At 45.7% G+C, this 19,411-nt stretch overlaps 2 protein-coding genes across 4 annotated transcripts in view; one reads left to right on the top strand and one right to left on the bottom strand.

Moving 5' to 3' along the window:
- Positions 1–87: 87 nt before the first annotated feature.
- Positions 88–19,411, top strand: LOC133459925 (glycerophosphodiester phosphodiesterase domain-containing protein 5-like). The gene is made up of 16 exons (XM_061740327.1): positions 88–217; positions 4,056–4,266; positions 5,580–5,683; positions 6,528–6,621; positions 6,917–6,976; positions 7,736–7,834; positions 7,909–8,002; positions 8,105–8,250; positions 9,294–9,376; positions 9,974–10,124; positions 11,558–11,782; positions 13,973–14,130; positions 14,231–14,378; positions 15,072–15,154; positions 15,245–15,324; positions 16,820–19,411. The coding sequence occupies exons 2-16, from the start codon at positions 4,105–4,107 to the stop codon at positions 16,897–16,899; spliced, it is 1,767 nt and encodes a 588-aa protein (XP_061596311.1). The 5' UTR covers positions 88–217; positions 4,056–4,104; the 3' UTR covers positions 16,900–19,411.
- The window catches only part of myo7ab (myosin VIIAb), a 41,773-nt gene continuing 39,542 nt past the window's right edge, over positions 17,181–19,411 (bottom strand). For all 3 annotated transcript variants that reach the window (XM_061740325.1, XM_061740324.1, XM_061740323.1), the window contains 4 exons: positions 19,080–19,196; positions 18,770–18,853; positions 18,566–18,685; positions 17,181–17,696 (listed from right to left, as the gene is read on the bottom strand). In XM_061740325.1, the coding sequence (XP_061596309.1) occupies positions 17,604–17,696; positions 18,566–18,685; positions 18,770–18,853; positions 19,080–19,196 (414 nt within the window). In that variant the 3' untranslated portion in view covers positions 17,181–17,603. The remainder of the gene's footprint in view (positions 17,697–18,565; positions 18,686–18,769; positions 18,854–19,079; positions 19,197–19,411) is intronic.

Raw genomic sequence — 19,411 nt, forward strand, 5'->3', positions numbered from 1 at the left:
TTGACCTGACTTATGATTCAGATTCAGATCCTTTAAATTATTCGCGTTAGAAAAATATATGCTTTTATTTTGTCGTTCGGAGCTGTCTTTTTCCGGTGCTTGCCTTTGTAACTTCAGCCAGCTTGACGTGTCTCTTGCCCGGTACCTGCTGCCAGCTGTAACCGAGGACGAGCTCCTGCTGCGGGGTCTGCTCTCGCTGAGCGCCGCGGGGCTGCAGGTAGGAGCTGCAGTCACACTTGCTGCATGCATATAATCAAACTGAGCAGAATCACCTCAGATAGGCCTATAGTCCGGTATCGTGTAGTTTCGGTGGTGATGGTTGATGTTGGTCCCGGAGAGGGACACAGTCGCTGGTCGAGCCAGTTTTCATCAAAACAACTCACCTCCAGAGTTTTATTGACGCAACAAAACAGCAAAGCTGCAAACTGTTGTTGAAATAAGGAGAACTTTTATGTGGCTGGTGGATTTACGTGTACAAGGACAGGATTTTTAAATCTGTTTGCTTCATGCTGGCAACTATCCCGACATGTGATGGATTATTGAATCATTTCCACGTTTTGCTCAGGAACAGTTACAAGCCTCATAAACACGCACTCTGTCCCTGGTTTTATCTAGCTTTTTGCATTTTCTTTTTGTCTGTTCCTTTACCTAGTCTTGTCATATTTGCCGATATCCTATTCAGTGTCCGATATGGATCCAATATCATTGATGTGTGCAATTTACTTACCTAGCTTTATTTGGAAAAAACGACACATGATCTCAGATATAAGAACTGGTTTACTTCTTAAATTAGTTATAAAATACAAACTGATCCTAATCAACAGTTAGGTCCACGTGTATTTGAACAATGATGCCTTTTTTGGGATTATTTAACATTCATACAACACCAGAATTGGTTTGAAATAAAACAATTAAGATGTGATCATCAAAGTGTAAACTTTCCTCTTTAATTTTAGAGGTTTTTCAAACATCATTTAGGGATTACATCGAGGCTTCAGGCCAAAACAAAAAATTACAACATAAACATCAGTTGAGGGCTGCAACTCCTCTTTTTAAAGGTGACCTATTATGGCATTTAATGTATATTTTAAACAGGCCTTGAATGTCTTAAAAACAATCTAAAGCTTTTTTTTTCTACATAAATAATAAATCCAGCCTGTGGGCCCTGTCACTAGTTTTACCGCTTCTAACCTCTTTTTCTGCGCCTCATTTTTAGGGAAGGGGGGGGGTATGATAATGAGGCTCTGTGCTGATTGGCTCCCTGAATGACGTGTAGCAGGGGAGGAGCATAAACCCTCGCTCCGCCAGAGCAGCCCGAGCCTGTAAATTATCACAACACTGAATTTTCACAAATGGAAACTTTATTGTTAAAAAAATAAAATATGAGTTGTATATAAATAACATTTATGCACTATTTAAGCCGGATCTACCCGGCGGATGCTGAACGCTGGCCCCGGAGCCACGCCGGGCGCCCGGGAGCAGCGCTGCTGAAGCAGGGCGCATCACCGCGGCTTTAACGGGGGAATCTGACCGGTTCCGACCGGCCGGGACCGCAGGAACCGGCCTGGACTGGTAGCAGGGACTCCCGGGGACCGACCAGCGGAATTTCAGCCGGATCTGCCCGGCGGATGCTGCGCGACGGGCGCTGCAACCCAACGGCGGGCGCACAGATCGGCTCCGGAGCGCATCCGCAGCGCATCTCCCGTTACCGGGGATCAAACCGACAGATTTCGCTGAAAATCTCGGAGAGTGAAGCTGGTCCGACCTGGGACAGACCCCCGAGGACCCAGCTCCCAAACCACCCGGGAACCTGGATGATTTAACCCGGATCCGCTCCGCCGCGGCACCGCGTCCGACTGGCTGAAGGAAGGACCGCTCCAGCAGCGGAGAGAGCTGGTTGTGGGCGTGGTTTCAGCAGCGGAGGCTGAACCTATGGAAATGAGCGCCTATGGTGACGTCACCCTAGGCGCAGATTCAGAATGGCTCAAAAAAAGGTCACGTGACACTGGGGGACTCTGTAAGGCGGGGGTCAGACACCTTGCAGAATTTCATGGTATTTTGTCTCCCCTGTGCTGGCAGGGTCAGGGGAGACCACTTTATATATGTTAAAACAAGAAAAAACGTGTTTTTCATAATAGGTCCCCTTTAAACTGGAATATCCTGGCTTGAGTGCTGTTGTCAGTGACATAAGTATTTGAAATGAACATGATTTTTAAATGTCTGTTGACATATCGGGGTCATTTTATGATTCGTTTTATTATTGCTCTTACATACAGCTCCTTTAAGCAAAGTACTTCCATTTTCAGGGAAAAGCTGTTTGGACAGTGGACTAAAATAGAAGTTAATTGGTCAGTTGTTTTCCATCTCCTGGTTACTTCAAGATAAAGAAGCAGATGAGGTTGACAGAGGTCTGGAGAGGATACGGGTGTTGAGTGGTTGGCAGTTGGGCGGCTGTTTGACTGGAGCTACTATACTTGGCACAAAAAGAGGAAATTTGTGTTTGGTAGATTATTTCTATGTTGTATCAATGCAGTAAATCTTACACCGTTGGGAAGCCTGTTTATGTCCTTTTTAAATGGCGCCACGTTTGTAAGAAACATGCACTTGTGGGAGGAGCAGAGGAGAGCTGAGGATGTGGGTTGGACCCATGAAGAATTTTCCAAATCTTTTATGCCAATACCAAACAACTTTGACTCTTGCTTGGTGTTTGGTGGGTCGGAGGATTGACGTTTGTAGAAACAACGCGTTTGGCAATTTATCAATTGATCCATTTAACAAACAGGAGCATCAGTAGCGTGAGAAAGAACCAGCCACAACGGGCTGGGGTCAGCTCCTCAAGCTGGTCACCATTCCCCAGCGAAGGCCTGGTACCAGAAGCTGGAGTCCCCCGGACTAGTCTTGATTGAAGGTTCACAGGTTTTTCATCTTGAAAACACGGCCCATAATCCAACAGTCTTTTGTCAAAAGAATATGTTTATTTCTTTTGACGCTGTGAAACAGCATCACATGAAGAACCAGGGGCTCATATCTGACACGTGGGTTGAGTGAGATTGCAACTCCACTTCTGGGAACGTCCTCGCAACTGCTAATTTCTTTGACTGTCTTTGCAGATAAAAAACAAACTGTCATTGATTTGAGGTTCTGAGCTTAAACGTGAGTTCAGGCTGCAGTGGCGTCCCAGGAGGTTGAGGCTTCTTTTCTAAATCGTGTCGTGTTTGGCCTTTTCCTTATTTGGACATGATGAAAAGCCGTTCAAAGCAAACATCGGTTAGCCTTTGGGAGGTTTCATTCGTCGTAGAGGCTCTTTGGAGCTTTTTTCTTGGGTGTCTGGAGAACATTGATCTCTCCACGTTGTATCCAGCGTGGTCGGCTCAAAGTCGGACCAGTTGAAACCTACACTGGGACCTGCTGGGCGGTTTTGTTTGGGGACGCTCCATCACCATCTTCTGACGGAGCTTGCTTCACATCCACCACTTGAGGGACGAGTTTTAGAGGTCTATAGAGGAGACACCAGATAGCAGGTCCAACGGGGGCCCCGGGGCCTCTGACACGTTCAGTTCTGAGGAGTTCATGTTGGCTTGCATCCAACTGGAAACCCCAGGATGTGGTTTCTCCATCTGTAAGACGGTTTGGCTTCAAGTACGCTGACGAAAGCCTGGAAGAGGACGTGTCATCATAGTGGGGTTTTCTGAGGACGCTGTTACCACATTTAGATCAGCAGTTTAACTGCTGCCGTCCTTATCGCTGCGTAGAAACGCTGTCCAGGACAGAGACCTAGACTTTGCTCCTGCGTGAAGTTCATGCTTCTTGTTGGAGGACACTGTCTTCGCCTGGCCGTCTTCGTCTTGCTGTCCAGCTGCAGATCCAACGACAGGATTATAAAGTCAGTCACCGAGAGTTTGGTGAAAGTTTTATTGGAGCTCAGAGACATCAGGGGACACCTCAGCATGATGATCTTCTCCTTTGTTCTTCTTTTGGTTCTTTTAACATCAGATGTTTTCAGAACCAAAAGTCTCGACTGTCCGCTGAAACATTTGTGTCTTTGTCTGTTTCAGGTGTGTGTGTGTGAACCAGATGCAGGCTGCGTCCAGATGTGCGTGAGCCATGGCGTCGGCTCTGTCCCGGCGTCTGCGTGGTGTTCGTGGTAAACTGCTGCGCCGCTACGAACACGGCCCGTTCGTGAGGTGTCTGACGGGTCTGTACGGTTGCCGATGGAGACGCTGTGAGAAGACTCAGCCCGGAGGAGGAGACTGCTGCTGCGACAAGGTCAGACAGCCGCGGGCCGGCCGGGCCGGGCCGGACCGGACCTGCTGGTCCAGACATGCAATCTGAGGATAGGAATAAAGCTGTCCGTCCTCCTGGACGTCCACAGGGGGTTTATCTCTGTGAGGTACAGAGAAGCAACAGGAACATCAAACAGGAACCCTGTCCTTTTTGATTTAATTATTCTGACCTCATCATACGATGATAGGACACAGAGATGATAGGACATGGAGATGATAGGACACATAGATTTGATTGATTGATTGATTGATTGAATTGTTTATTTCGCATAACACATAAGGAAAAAAAATATAAAATTTTAAAACAAATTCAGAACATACAGAAAAAAAAACAACAACAAAAACGTAATACAAACAGGGAAAAAAAAAAACTGTGTCCAAAAAGGAGCAGGTAGAAGTAAAACTTATTTAACCCTGCCCCTTCGTTACCTCTATTATAAATTAAACATAAATATTAATAATAAATAGCTGCTAATTTACCTATTAGGCTACAGATTTTCCCATTGGTTGAGCCTTTGCACCTAACCAGCTAACAAACACAATCTTACCTTAACATAACTCCTCAATCAAATAACTTCCCAGAACTTCCTTTTTGTATCGTTTTTTAAATTGATTTATATTTGTACATAGCTTCAACCCATCACCCAACCCATTCCATAGATCCACTCCAACAACTGAGATACACATGCTTTTCCTTTTAGAATTAACACATTGTTTTTTTAAATTAAATTTTCCTCTTAAATTATAACCCTCCTCCCTGTCACAAAGCATTTTCTGTAAATTGCCTGGAAGTGAATCAGTTCTCGCTTTCAATATGATTTGTAGAGTTTTTAGTTTCACAATGTCCCAGAATTTCAACACATGCGACTTTAAAAACAGTGTGTTTGTGTGATCCTTATAACCCACATTGTGAAGTTATGACACAAGTTGGTAGGATAAAAGGTTGAAAGGACCCCGAGACGATAGGACACAGAGACCATAGGACACAGAGATGATAGGACTTGGAGACGATAGGACACAAAGATGATAAGACACAGAGATGATAAGACACATAGATCATAGGACACGAGGTTGATAAGACACGGAGAGGATGGGACATGGAAACGATGGGAGATGGAGAAGATAGGACACAGAGAGGGAGCAGTCTCTGCTGTCAAAATTCAACCATAAAAGAGCTGCTCTGTTTAACATGAAACGGAGCCACGTGCACCAAAACAGTCCCTGAAAGCGAGACAGTAACATGTCCTCTAATGCATGTGAGGACAGTGTCTCTCACTGTTTGCTCTCTGTCCACAGCTGGAAGGCGCTTCACTGGCTCTGCTCGTGGCGGCTTTCTGCCTCACGCTGGTCTTCCTCTACTTCTGGGCTCAGGCAGAGAACGACTACAACGACTTCGACTGGTGCGCCGACACACACACACACACACACACACACACACACACGAACAGGGACAGCTTTCACAACTGTCAAGCACTTCTTCTCTGTATCAGTCTCACTTTACTTTCTGGATTTCAGACTGACTTTATGTTTGTTTTTAAATGTATTATTATTATTATTATTATTATTATTATTATTATTATTATTATTATTATTATTATTATTTTGGAGGGTGGATCAAGTGGAGGAAGACCAGTTCAGGTTTCAGCACAGTTGTGACAAAAAAAGCATAAATTGGAAAAAGAAAATCACTTGTTTGGCTCATTTGCAGCAGAACAATGATTTTATCGTGTTCACTGAGCAAAAAGTTAAAAACCCAGTGATTTTTAGAGCCATGAAGGTTCCAAAGCTACCAGCCGACTGGGCCTCACCAGAACAGGGTTGTTCATCTGCCGAGCAGCAGAATCTTTACCACAAGAGTTCATGACTTTGTCCGTCATTCGGGACACTTTAATTCTGTTGTTTGTCTCGTCTATGATCCAATGTTTCTGGGAGCGTAGCGGATCGACCCGGGGCCTGCTCAGAACTTGGTCCACCTTCAAACAAACTTGAGTTATCATGACTGCTACCAGAGTCCCGCAGCAGCTCGTCTGCTCGGCGCAATAATCTTTTCCAGATGTGTTTGGGTTGGGCCAGTTAGAGCTGCGACCGGTTCTGTCAGCTACATGTGAGCAGAACCCGTTCACTGTCTGGACCTGCTCCGCAGCCCGGCTCCATTCTGCTGGATTCTGTCTCTGCTGTCCTCCTCTCTGCATCACTAACACTCGCTCTGTCTCCTGTGGCTGTGACATCACTGTGGGCTTGAAGGTTTAACTTTGGGAACTTGGGCTTCTGGTTTCCCTGGTCTGTGGTGCTGCTGGTCGTCGCTGCAGGATTCTTCTGCTACGTCACGGTGCTCATGGTGAGGCCCCAACACAACACCCACTCTTACACCCACATGACAGGCGGCCGTTCTCCAGACCTGCCCGGACCGCAGAACCTTCCAGCGGTCAGAGAAACGGCTCCCCTGAAGCTGAATTAGTTTCACGCCTGATCCACGTGAAGGGATCATCAGGGGACCGCTGCACACCTGGATCTGTTCACTTGGATCAGGCGCGTGGAGCCGCCGGAGCAGGAGAACGTCTGAACCGTGCTGCCGGTGGGATCAGGTGACTCTGCTGTTTCTCTCATCAGGATGAACTTGTGTTTGTGTGCAGCTGCTGGCGGTGTGTTTGCTGTCGGAGGGACAGAAGCTCCACCTGCACTGGACTCACAAGGTAACAGCTGTGGGATCCAGATGTGCATCTGTGTCAGACCCCAGATATCTGTGTTTATAAGTATATTGGCAGACTGTTTCCACAATACAGAGCAAAACAGATGAACATACCTTTTTTTTTTTCCCTCCCTCTCCCCATCCCTCCCCCCACAGTTATTGTCATTAATTTTCCCTTGGGAATAGTAAAAAAAAATAAAATAAAATAATAATAATAATAAAAATTAAAAAAAATAATAAATAAATAAAAAGAAAAAGATAGTAATATAGTGACATAACAAAAAAGTAGTATAAAGTAGTGAATGTAAACTTAAATAAGAAAATAAAATGAAAAGGGTTATCTCGAGATTAATAATTATTTCTTAGATCAATAATTAGCAATTCCAGTAGTAGTCACAAGTTAGGCTTAAGGCTTTTCTCCCACTATGGGAGTTTTTACCTGCCATTGTTTATGTAATAGTTGCTCGGGGGTTTATGTTTATGTTTATGTTCATGTTCTGGATCTCTGGAAAGCGTCTAGAGACAACATCTGTTGTATTAGACGCTATATAAATAAAATTGAATTGAATTGAAAGTTATACTAGTAAACACTTGAGTTGGAATGTTGTCATATATCACCCCCAGAGTTATATACCATGCTGTGGTCATTTTAAACTCTTCCTCACATCTGCAAACATCTGCAGCGTCTGTGTCTTGTGCAGCTGTGAATGAGGAGTTTTACGGCGCTGCCATAGACGATAACTGGACCATGTTTCTCCGTCAGGTCGGGGTTCTGGTGAGCCTGGCGTTCGCCGCGGCGTCCACGGCCGTCCTGTCCGACCTGTGGGGTAAAGAGTGGACCACGCTGCTGCTGTCCTTCCAGGTGAACGTCCTCTCTCGGCCTCCGCCGTTTCCACCTCCGACGGCAGATTTTACCGGACGCTTGTGTCTTGTCAGATGACGGCGCCTTACTTGCACGTGGGAGGAGTCCTGCTGATGACATCACTGGCCTGGCCGGTAGCTCTGCACGTGTTCCGCATGAACAGCAGAGGTGAGGTGGACAGTTTTCTCAACATTTGACGGTGGAAATGTTTGATCTTAGAGATTGTGGATGATTTCTAATGGTCTGTTTGGTTAACGCTGGGCGTTTCAGCCAGGCGGGGGCTGGTCATGGGGGTGTATCTGACCGTCCTGTTGCTGCTCTACCTCGTGCCCCTGGGATTGGATTCGCCGTGCATCAAAGAGGAAGGGAGTCTGGGCGCCGCGCCGGCCCTCATCGGCCACAGAGGGGCCCCCATGGTGAGCAAAGACGCAGACTGAGCTGGTTCACGCTCCAGATACACGGCGGGGTCTTCAACCATTCGAGCTGAACACGGACCTAAATGACCTCCCGCAACTGCAGATTAATACAATTTACTCCTTAATCTGGCAAAATAAAAAGCAAAGCAGCGTCACGACGCAGGCGTCCATCTAAACGTCTAAGTACTAAAACCAGCGCAGGTTTAACCTACTTACTGGGGAGGGATAGAAGATTTTATGCGATTTATAGACTATCTCTTCTCCAAGTTGCACAGATAGTTTCTGGTTGTTTCTCTGAAAAAACATCTTAACAACTGTGTTTGAGTTCATACAGGAAGTCTGCTCACTTCCTTCCTGTCAGGGCAGTTTGCAGTCCGGAGACGACGGGTCCAGCTGAAGAACGATTTTCCTTTTTAGGAAGAATTGATATAAATACGTCACTGAGGCCCTCTGGGAAATGATTAGTGTAAACGTGTAGTAGCGTAAACGGTCAGAACTGGGAGGTTGTGTTGCGTTCGAAGCCTTTACGCTGTTTAAATGATTCAGTCTAGTTTAGTTGCCGCGTTGGGGGTGAACACGCTGAACTGGGTGATGCGGGCTATCCAGAGACGCTCTTCCAGGAAAGCTTGTCATCTGCTCTCCCCTGTCGCCATGGTTACTCCACTGGTTTAATGGAGAAGAAAAGTTCCTGTGAGCAACAAAAAATCTGGATCAGTTCTCTAAAATGTTATGTGACCTTCAGGACTTTCATCTATTTTAATTTGAGTCTTTGTGAAAGAAGCTTCGTGGCCACAAAATTTAAAGTTTACATCCGCCCTGAGTAAGGTAAATAAATAACATGAATAAATACGAGGACAGCAGTGTCAGCGTCCTGAGGCGCCACCGTTTCCGTTCCACCACTTCACACCCGCGTCACACCTTCCTCCGGTCCCACAAACGTCTCCTACCCTCTTCCCTTTGCTGCATCGGTCCCAGTGCTGCAGCCGTGACCCGAGTACCTGCTCAAGTCCAACACGTGTTCTGATTCTGTTTCATAACTGCAGCTTGCTCCAGAAAACACCCTGATGTCTTTTGAGAAGGCCGTGGAAGCTGGAAGTGTCGGCCTGGAGACGGACGTCACCATCAGGTCAGTATGAGCGGCGGTAGAGCGGCGGCGGTAGAGCGGCCCTGAGAGCCTACACAAACAACGCAAATATAAACTAAATAAAGACGGCGCTAAGAAAACATCCTGCAGGGACGAGCGCAGCTGCCGCCTGAAGTGGTGGAGTCATGAGATCAGAATGTACCAACAGTTGCTTAACGTTCTTTTGTTGATCTCTCATATCAACAAAAGGCGTTGGTCAGCAGGAGAGCATCAGTCCAGCGGCCGCCTGCAACCGCGCCGCTGGATCCAGCTCTCCTGCCGTTGCGTCTCTCATCCTCGCTGGATCCCCCACATGATCTAGTTCCAGCCTGAGCTGCACGTTCAACTAGTGTTTAGATTTCCTGCGTCTGAGAGCTAAAAAAACAAACCTTTTATAGATGTTTGGTGAAATTCATCTAAATTTCCAGCTGCGATGCTAATTATTTTATACACTTGTTCAATACTAGGCTATAAAGATAATGACTTCAGACCAATGTTCAGGTGATCCAGTTTAGTGACGGACGTTTGGAGTTGCAGGATCTCAAGGTGATGAGTGTAGCGGCAGCGTCCACTGAGCTTCCCTCTGCTGTCCGGTTCTAGCTTTGATGGCGTTCCCTTCCTGATGCACGACTACACCCTGCGGCGCACCACCAACGTCCACGAGGTCTTCCCCAACCGGACCGACGCCCCGGCAGCCATGTTCACGTGGGCCGAGCTGGAGAGCCTGAACGCTGGAGCCTGGTTCCTCTCGGTGAGCGTTGGAGCTCCTAATGAGCTGACTGTCCTCCACCTGCTGCTTTCTGCTGCTAAACGCTTGTGTCGCTCATGCAAACACAGAAACGCCAGGTAAAGTTTTATTGCTAGCATGACTTTGCCAGTGACTTCAAGATCTTTACGAAGGAGTTCCAGGGAAGGAGAATGCACATCTGAGAGAGGGGATGTTTTCACCCCCGAGGCCCCCGGGGTGATTAAAGGTTTCATTGCTTCCCTGTTTAGGAATAACATTTATTCCCACTAAAGGACATTTCAGGTCACTTAAGACCATTTCCTCTCTTCATTTGTGGCACTAGGAATTAATTGAAAGACAAACTACAGAACATTTACTGAAGGTCCCAAACCAGGAGGTACTGTAATCAAGTAGATTTAACAGACTGCACCTCTGGATAACGCTGAATGTCTTCTCTAGTTTGCCACTTTTGAACCCCCAGTCCGGCTTTATCAAGCCCGTAAACATGTAATTATATATACATGTGTGTGCAGTCCTGCCCGAGCCTCAGGACTGGTTGTGCCACCCTGAACGGCAATAACTGCAATCAAGCGCTTGTGATAACTAGCAAGTCCTTCACATGGCTGTGGAGGAACTTTCGCCAACCCTTCCTTGCACAATTGCTTTAATTCTGCCACCGTGGAGAGGTTTGGAGCAGGAACAGCTTGTTTAAGGCCATACCACAGCATCCCCACCACACTTGAGTCTGGACTTTGAGTGCAAAACCTTCATTCTGTCTTCTTTGAGCCCTTCGGAGGTGGAATCGTCCTGCTGCATAAACCAAGTGGGCTTGAGCTTAAGGTCATTAACTGATGTCTGGACTTTGTCCTCCAGGAGTGTTTGGTATAGAGCAGAATTCATGGTTCTGTATATTAAAGCAAGTCTACCAGGTCCTGAAGCAGCAAAAGAGCTGCAGACCCTCACACTACCACCAACATGTTTGAGTGTCGTCTGAATGCTGTTAGTTTAAGAGTTTCACTTTGGTGAAGACATTTCGAAGGGCTTTTAAGAGCTAAGGCACCCTAGTTTTAGGTTTTATGTGTATGACCTCCGGATTTATTAACTCTGAGAATATTTCTTGTGTAGAAAAAAAAACATATACTGTAGCCAAACGAGTGTTTCTGAACACTTCAAGTATGAGGTACTGAGCTGCATGATGTGCTCGGTCATCAACTTTTGTGGTATAAAATATTGACTTGAGCATTTATTTTCTATACAAATACGCATTTAGTAAAAAAATGGTTAATTTGATTCCGATGGAGGTGGAGGCAGAACACCAGAGCAGAGCTGTAGTAACAGTTGTAGTTGTTGTTGAGAGACAAAACTCACTGGTATGTGTGTGTTCAATCAGTGGTAACACGTGAGGACCGTATTGATGGGTGTGTTATGTCACAGTATTAACGGATGTCTCCCTGCAGCACGATCCGTTCGGTACAGCTGGTTCTCTGGGTGCAGCGGAGCGGCAGCGGGCGGGAAACCAGTCGGTCTGCAGCCTGCAGCTCTTCCTTGACCTCGCTGCCCAGACACACCAGCTGGTGATATTTGACCTCTACCGACCCCCCCGAGGTCACCCGTACAGAAACAGCTGGATCCAGCGCACGCTGGACGTCATCCACAACGAGTCGTCCGTTCACTCGTCACAGGTGAGTTCAGCCTGGACAAACATCCGAGTCAATACATGACAAACGCTGTCAGCACATCCGTGCAGCGAGATACCAATGTTTGTGGGTTTAAAAAAACAGAACAGATTTAACATGTCCACCTCTTTCAAAATTCCCAAATAATCCAGAACCTCAGGTTCATTATCTGGACTCGATATTTACTTCTGGATATATTCTGTTAGTACCATATTTTCTGCACTAACAGACACTTAAAATCCTAAAATTTTCGATAAAAACCGGCAGTGTGCCCTATAATCCGCGCCACCTTATGTATGAATTTTGTTGTGCTTACTGGCCTCTAAGCAATTTTATGAGGTACGCTGTGCTCAAAAATAGTGCGGTTTTAGTGTGACTTTGGTTGCAACAAAGCTGCTCCACTTGATTGATGGTCAGACGTTCAGCTGACACATTAAAGTCAGTCCTTGGATACAGGTTGCAACGTCAGACAACGGTAGATAACTAATTACGTAGCGCTGGCGAGCAACCATCATCCAACATCTAGTCAAGGTTACCTTACTATAATTAGACGTCAAGCCAACGTTAGGTCTTTAGCGTAAACCCAATCTTCAAATCTATATCAGAATCCAATTATGATCAAATGTTGGAATACAATGTTGTTCGACTTACCAATGTTTTTTTGTTTTCGCGTTGTATAAGTTTTACTATGCGCCTTAAAACCTGGTGCGCCTTATGTATGAAAATAGACCGGCTCATTGATATTGCGCCTAATGGTCCACCAAATACGGTATTTAAAATACTGATCCAACAGAACATGAAAATAATAAAAGCAAAACAATGACACAGCATGGCAAAAGGAAGCAAATATTTCCATCAATAATAGAACTTTACTGATAAAGCCTGAATTATGGTTCCACGTTGAATCAACGCAGAGCCTACGCCGTAGGGTACGCGCCGACGTGCACCCTACGGCCCTACGCCGTAGCCTGACGTGCACCTCCCAAAAATTGTAACTACGCGTCGCGGCGACGCAGACCCAATGCAGACCGAGGGCTGTGATTGGTTTGTTTGGTAGCAACGCATTTCCGGTTCCAGTTCGTGAAGCAGTAGTGAACTTTCAGCGCTTTTTTCCACACGTGTGATTTATTTTTCTTTATTTATTTATTTATTTATTTTTTTGGGGGGGGGGGGGGGTTGTTTTTCACATTGAGTTAGGAATTGAGACTGTTGTTTACAGGGTTTTAAAAGTGTTTACAAGGTTTAAAAAGTTTGGCCTCGGACCTTCTAGACATTGTAAATACGTCTCTTTCAGGTATTTTTCCTCAGTGCCTCAGTGGTATATATAACTAAATATTGTTGCTAACAAAAATTCAAGATCATTTGATCAATTCAAACATTGATCAAATTAAAGAGCTGATGTGCCAGATTTTCTTTGGTTAAATGAAGACAAAACAGTAATGTAAGGGTTTGGAGCTGAGGAAGAAAGATTAAACATAAGCACTTAGTTTCAAGCCGTAAAGATAAAAACCAAGAGCCAGAAAACTGGGAGTGGTTCTGGACTCAGACCTGAACTTTAACAGCCACATTAAGACAGTAGTGAAGTCAGCCTGTTATCACCTGAAGGACATGTGGAGGATTAAAGGACTGATGTCTCAGCAGTATGGAGGACCAAAACGGACATGATTAAAAATAAAAGCAGATATTTTATATATATATATATATATATACATACATATACATACATACATACATACATACATACATACATACATACATACATACATACATACATACATACATACATACATACATACATACTTTACTTGATGCAGTAGTAGAGCAGCTGGACCAAGAACGACAGCCCTCCTCATTTGCACAATGAGGCGGAAATGCATGTAAAAGGAAAAACAGAATATATATATTTTTGCTTTTATTTTCAATGATGCCAGTTTTGGTCCTGCATACAGCAGGACTTAGAAGAACTCCAACTTTTATCTTAAGTAGACTGGACTGCTGTAACACTGGTCTCACGGGTCTCCCAGTTAGTCCAGAACGCTGCTGCCCGAGTCCTCACTGAGACCCGAGTCCTCACCAAGACCAACGCTGTTGTTACCAACTCTACTTATTGTTGCAGACGGATGAGTCAAAGGCTACAGTCCTTGTCAGTCTTGCACAATCAAGTGTGTGTGTGTGTGTGCGTGTGCATGTGCGCAGGTGCTGTGGTTGCCCTCAGATCTTCGAGCTCTGGTCCAGGAACTGGATCCTGAGCTCCAGCAGACTTCAGGTAGTCGACTCCCTGTAGAGGAGCTGCAGGACAACCACATCGTCAAACTCAACCTGCATTACAGCTCCATGTCTGCGGCGCTCACCAGGTGCGTGCACGTGCTGCCTCTTATAAACATGTTGAGATTGATCTATTTTCCTCGATTGGTTGTGACCTGTGTCTTCACTCTGGTCCTCACTCGTGTGCAGCGAGTACGCTGCAGCGAACATCACCACCAACCTGTATGTGATCAGCCAGCCGTGGCTCTACTCGCTGGCCTGGTGCGCAGGAGTCCACTCCATCACCACCAACGCCCCCCAGCTGCTGGGCACGCTCACTTCCCCTCTGCTCCTCATGGTGAGTCTAAGTACACCTGGATCATGTTTACGTCGTAGTAACCACGGTTACAGCCATTAAGGCCCGTATCGCCCAACGCTGTCCGACTCCAGGTCGGTGCTCGGGTCTACCACGTCCTCCAAAAGTGAGTTAAAATAACCAGAGACATTATTGTTGTATATTATTAAACACAAGGAAACACTGGATTTTAACTCCTGAACTCAACTACAGACATTTATGCTGTGAACAGGATGCAGATCGCAGGCAGCTCAGTTTTCTGCTATATATCAATTTATTCACTTGTTTCCAAATTGAATCGTCTTCCCCCCACTTCCATGGCTTCCATATCCCACAATGCATTAGGGTCAACAGATGTGGTGGGGGGGAAACTAAATGTCAACGATGGCTAGAAAAGTTAATAAACCTGCTATACTCACAGTGAAGACTTGTCTAACTGTCCTCAAATAACATCTTTCAAATAAATTTGTGACTAGAAAGCACTATTTTGGCATTTTATAACACAAAACCATAATTTTGTTCGAAAAGTGCTTCAACTTGAGAGAATATGAACCTTCTGTTCACAAACATCGATACGCGAGTCTCCTTTTAGTGGTTTTAATGCAGCACATCATCTGAAAAAGTCATTCAGACAGGTGTAAATGTACCAGCTGAAGTCGACCTCTCGTCATCCACCTCTCTCTCTCCGTCGCTCAGACTCCGGACGAGTACAGCCAGATGTGGATTCTTACAGATGTGGTGTCCTTCGTGCTCATCTGCATCATCTTCTGCTTTCACCGGTGAGTCACATACTTTTATTGAAAGCAGGAGTTGTTGAGCGACCGGGTCGCGGCCTCGTCGCAGTGACGTGACGTGAGGTTTGTTTCCAGGTGGCGGGAGCGAGGACTGGCGTTCTGCTCCAGCAGCACGGCGATGCAGGAGAACGGCACCTACAGTATGTTTAAGACAGGTAACCTGCGTGGGGGTGGGGCTGCTTTAAAAAAAGGTTGACGAGACTCTACGAGACACTTTTCCACTAGTACCTACTCAGCCCGACTCGACGCGCCTTGCCCCGGTTTTGCGCTCCAATTTTTCTGAAACTACTCTGCCAAGGTTCTAAGCAGGCTGAGTCGGGCTGTATCTGACGACTCGCAGCATCTTGTATATTCTATTCAACAGGCAATGGCAGCGCAAAAAGTCTGTTTCGTGATTCAACTCTGAGGTGCAGATGTTCATAAACGTGGTGGCTGAGGAGAGAATTAAAAAGGGATCTAGACGGGCGATAAGGAACGACCAGATCTACCAGGAGCTCCGTCACTTCATAGCTGACTTTTCAGCAGCGCCGAGACGAACAAACAAAAAAAAAAAGCGTTGCCGCTTGAAGCTTTTCTCTCTCTCATTTTTATAACTTGATGTCACAGACCAAGCAGCACGTATATATCATCTCCTCCAGGTTCTACATCTTTAGTGTTGTTGTCTTCTTCGTTTAGATCACACAAACATGCCACAGCAGCTTTGCTCCAACCTGCCTACTTCTCATTTGAGTATTGAAAAGAAACGAAGGCAAGTCGAGTCGGGCTGAGTAGGTACTAGTGTAAAAGCGCCATAAATGGTCTGTTGGGCGAAGTACATCAAGTCTGGGTACTACTTTGGAGGACCACTTACACCTTTTATTTTATTTTATCACTACTACTTCTGGATGCAAAATGCATTTTGGTTGGGGTGAAGCTGCTGTGACGTACTCGATTGCGCAACCGCTTTGTTCATGTCGGCGCTGATCAGAAATCAGCTGAGAGCTGAGAGTAAAACAGCCCGTCTACATCCCTTTTTTAATTTTCTCGTCAGTCACCAGGTTTATGAACATCTGCACCTCAGAGTTGGATCACCAAACAGACGTTTTGCGCTTTATAATAAAATCGCCGCGAGCCGCGAGTCGCTCTCGCTCTGACTCCCGCTTCCTGATTCAAACGTCTGACGGCCCCGCCCCCCGACCAATCAGAGGCGCGCAGGGTGGTGACCTCAGAAATAGTCCCGGCTCAGCCCGCTATAGAACCTTGCTGAAATGGTTACAGAAAAAAGTATCGACTTGGAGCGGCTCTACCCGTCTCAGCCCTAGTGCGAAAGCGCAAAATGGGGCCGTGGCGGGTAGAACCGAGGAGAAGCTATATTAGTGCAAAAGCGGCTTTCGGTCACTGGCAGGCTGCACCGGATGCGTCCGCGCTCAAGTGGGAGGTGAAGAACTCATCCGGGGGATTTTTACTTTAATCAGAACTTTCACAACTACTTTATAACATCACCTGGGGTGTTTGGGAAATGGATTATTGGTATATTTTAATGTCTCTAGTTTGAGGATTAATCAAGAAATCACACACCAGACCTTTTTAGAGTTTTGGCGTTTATTTTCTTTCTGTTGTCGTCGTTCCTCGACTCATGTTTGGGTCTCGCCTGTCTGGCTCTCCTCACAGAGATGATTGACATCTGGTCCGTCTCCCGTCCCGACTGTCGAACAAAGATGTCCAGCCCGTGTTTACCGAGCGAGCCGTAGAGCTGCCTCAGGATGCCCTGCGGCGCCGACCGGGAGCTTCACGGTGCAGAAACAAAGCAAGCACGGAGACTGCAGCGCCGTGGCGTCCTCAGGTGACTCCAGTCGCTGTAGACGCCTCCGGCATCACAAACATTGATTTACAATGAGCCTAATAAGATGTGAAAACTTGGATTTCAGGTTCCTGCACTTTTGTTTGTTTTTAAGAAAATGTTTACAAGTGAGTGGTAACGCCCCTTTTGATGGATTTTACCCTGCAGAATCAACCCTCAACCACTTCTCTGTAAAATGTCTTTTATTGATTTGCTACAGAAAGATTCACATGAGTGAAACATTTAAATCCTAAAAAACAAACGATAAAACAATGGAGACAAAGAGGAATTTTGAACTTGGCGGCACAAACACGACTACAGAGAGGATAAAAAACACTCGGCTACGTTTAAACCCAGACTCACGTTTCATGTCTCAACACCCGACCCAAGCTCTGAGATCAGGGTCCGCACTTGTTAGAAAACTCGACCTAAACGCTGAAGGAATACTCTGTTTTTAAAAAGCTGTTTGGTACACGGAGATAAAACCGCTCACATGAAATGAATGCTGAGTTGAATGCTGGGAAAGGGAGTTTTTCCTCTTAAAGGCAAAGGTGAATTTTAAGACGGGGCCGATGATGTCGTCACAGTCTGATGTGGGCGTTTCCAGCGGTGCGCTCACTTGCTGTTGCCCCGAGAGCTTCGCTGTCTGGTCATCGTCGTCAGCATCTGGCTGATGTAGGAGGTCAGGAGGTCGTCCATCTTGTAGCCCTGAAGGAGGTGAAGACATTTCATCAGCACTCTGGTGTCCCTCACGACGGCTCAATGTACCGAGAGACCTCCTGATTCGCTCCCTTCAGTGCTGTGAAACCCCCCCCCGCTGTGCCGTCATTTCTGTTTTTCTAGCTTTAACGTAACTATGACTGCAGTTCTTCCAAAACTGGCATTTATTTGTCATCTTGAAATGTTCCTGGGGCGAGCTTTACGCTCCCACCACGTTTCACTCGGGCTGAAGTCTGAACGTTGGCTGTTTTACTTTATTTAGATGAAGGTTTGTCATCGTTGCATCACGATCAGAGTTTAGTCTGTTGGACTCTAAAACACTGAGTTACTCAGTGACTGGAAATGTGCTGGAATCACTACCCTCCCACTGCCGTGCCTGACAGCTGATGAGGCATGAAGGCTAAATAACTAAGTAGCTAGTAGTAGCTAAATCTACTGATGTGCAGGTGAAGAAAGACATTACATTATCAGCATAGAAGATTTGTTTTCAGCTTTTCACTTGTACACGTGTGAATGCAGAACATTTGATCTGGGGCAAAATTTGCTTTGTTAATATTATTGTTTATGTCTTTACCTTTTGGCATTATGTTAACACACACCTGAATGGGTCAGACCACCAAACTGTCAAAATGTTTGCTTTTGTAAAGATCTACACTCCTGCAGCATCGAGCTGCACCTTATCTTAGATCCTCTGGAAACTTAAATTCATTAAATTTTTTTGTTTTAGTTTGTTTCTACAGTTGAATTTATGGTTTTTACACCAGACAAACAAAACCGTAGTACCCAGTCCTTTAACTCTTTGACATCACAGTAAATTCCGGTTTGTGCTGTGGACGCTGGACACTGGTGTCACTCACCAGCGAGGTCTCGCAGAGCAGCTTGCTGCCTCGGACCAGGTTGCCGATGGTGATGTGGAAGTACGTGTTGCCGCTGCTCCAGTTGGATATCTTGGTGAAGGAGTGTGTGGTGAGGATGTCCTGCAGGGGGTCACATTATCACAGAGTCAGCACTTCTACACACCAGAAACAGGAGCAGACGGATCAAAGTGAGACACTTCTCACCTTCGTTTTGGGATCAATCAGACTGACTCCGTGTTTGTTGATCGCTATCAAGAGGGTTTCTGGGTAATTTGGATCAGTTGTTTGCTGCAGAAAAACAAGACAGCGTTAGAGTACACAACAATTCAATTCAATTTTATTTATATAGCGTCTATTAAAACAGAAGTTGTCTGTAGGATCTTTCCAGAGACCCAGAACATGACCCCTGAGCAGTTATTACATAAACAATGGCAGGTAAAAACTCCCCTAGTGGCAGAAAAACCTTAAGCCAAACAGTTCAAGTAACCGTGACGGCACATGTTTCGGGCGTTACCTTCACTTCAAAGAAAGCCGAGCCAAACGTGGGCCACTTGTAGATGACCTTGAGGAAGGACAGTTTGGCGTCTTCGCACGTCTTTCCTGAGTGTTTGTTGAAAACGGTCATGATGGACTGAGGAAGGAAACAGATTCACACACACACCTGTTCTTCAGCTGTAATTTGTTGATTAAAACATGTTTTTTTTTTGGTTTGTTTCCTCTTTAAATGTCACTATTATAATTAAAACACAGATGGGATGAAAACCTTCAACATGAAACTGTGAATTTAAAAGATTTTGAATCAAATTTTGGAAGAAAAAACCTTTTTGTAATAAAATTGAGTGTAAA

The sequence above is a fragment of the Cololabis saira genome, chromosome 14, assembly GCF_033807715.1.
Source record: "Cololabis saira isolate AMF1-May2022 chromosome 14, fColSai1.1, whole genome shotgun sequence".
Lineage (NCBI taxonomy): Eukaryota > Metazoa > Chordata > Actinopteri > Beloniformes > Belonidae > Cololabis > Cololabis saira.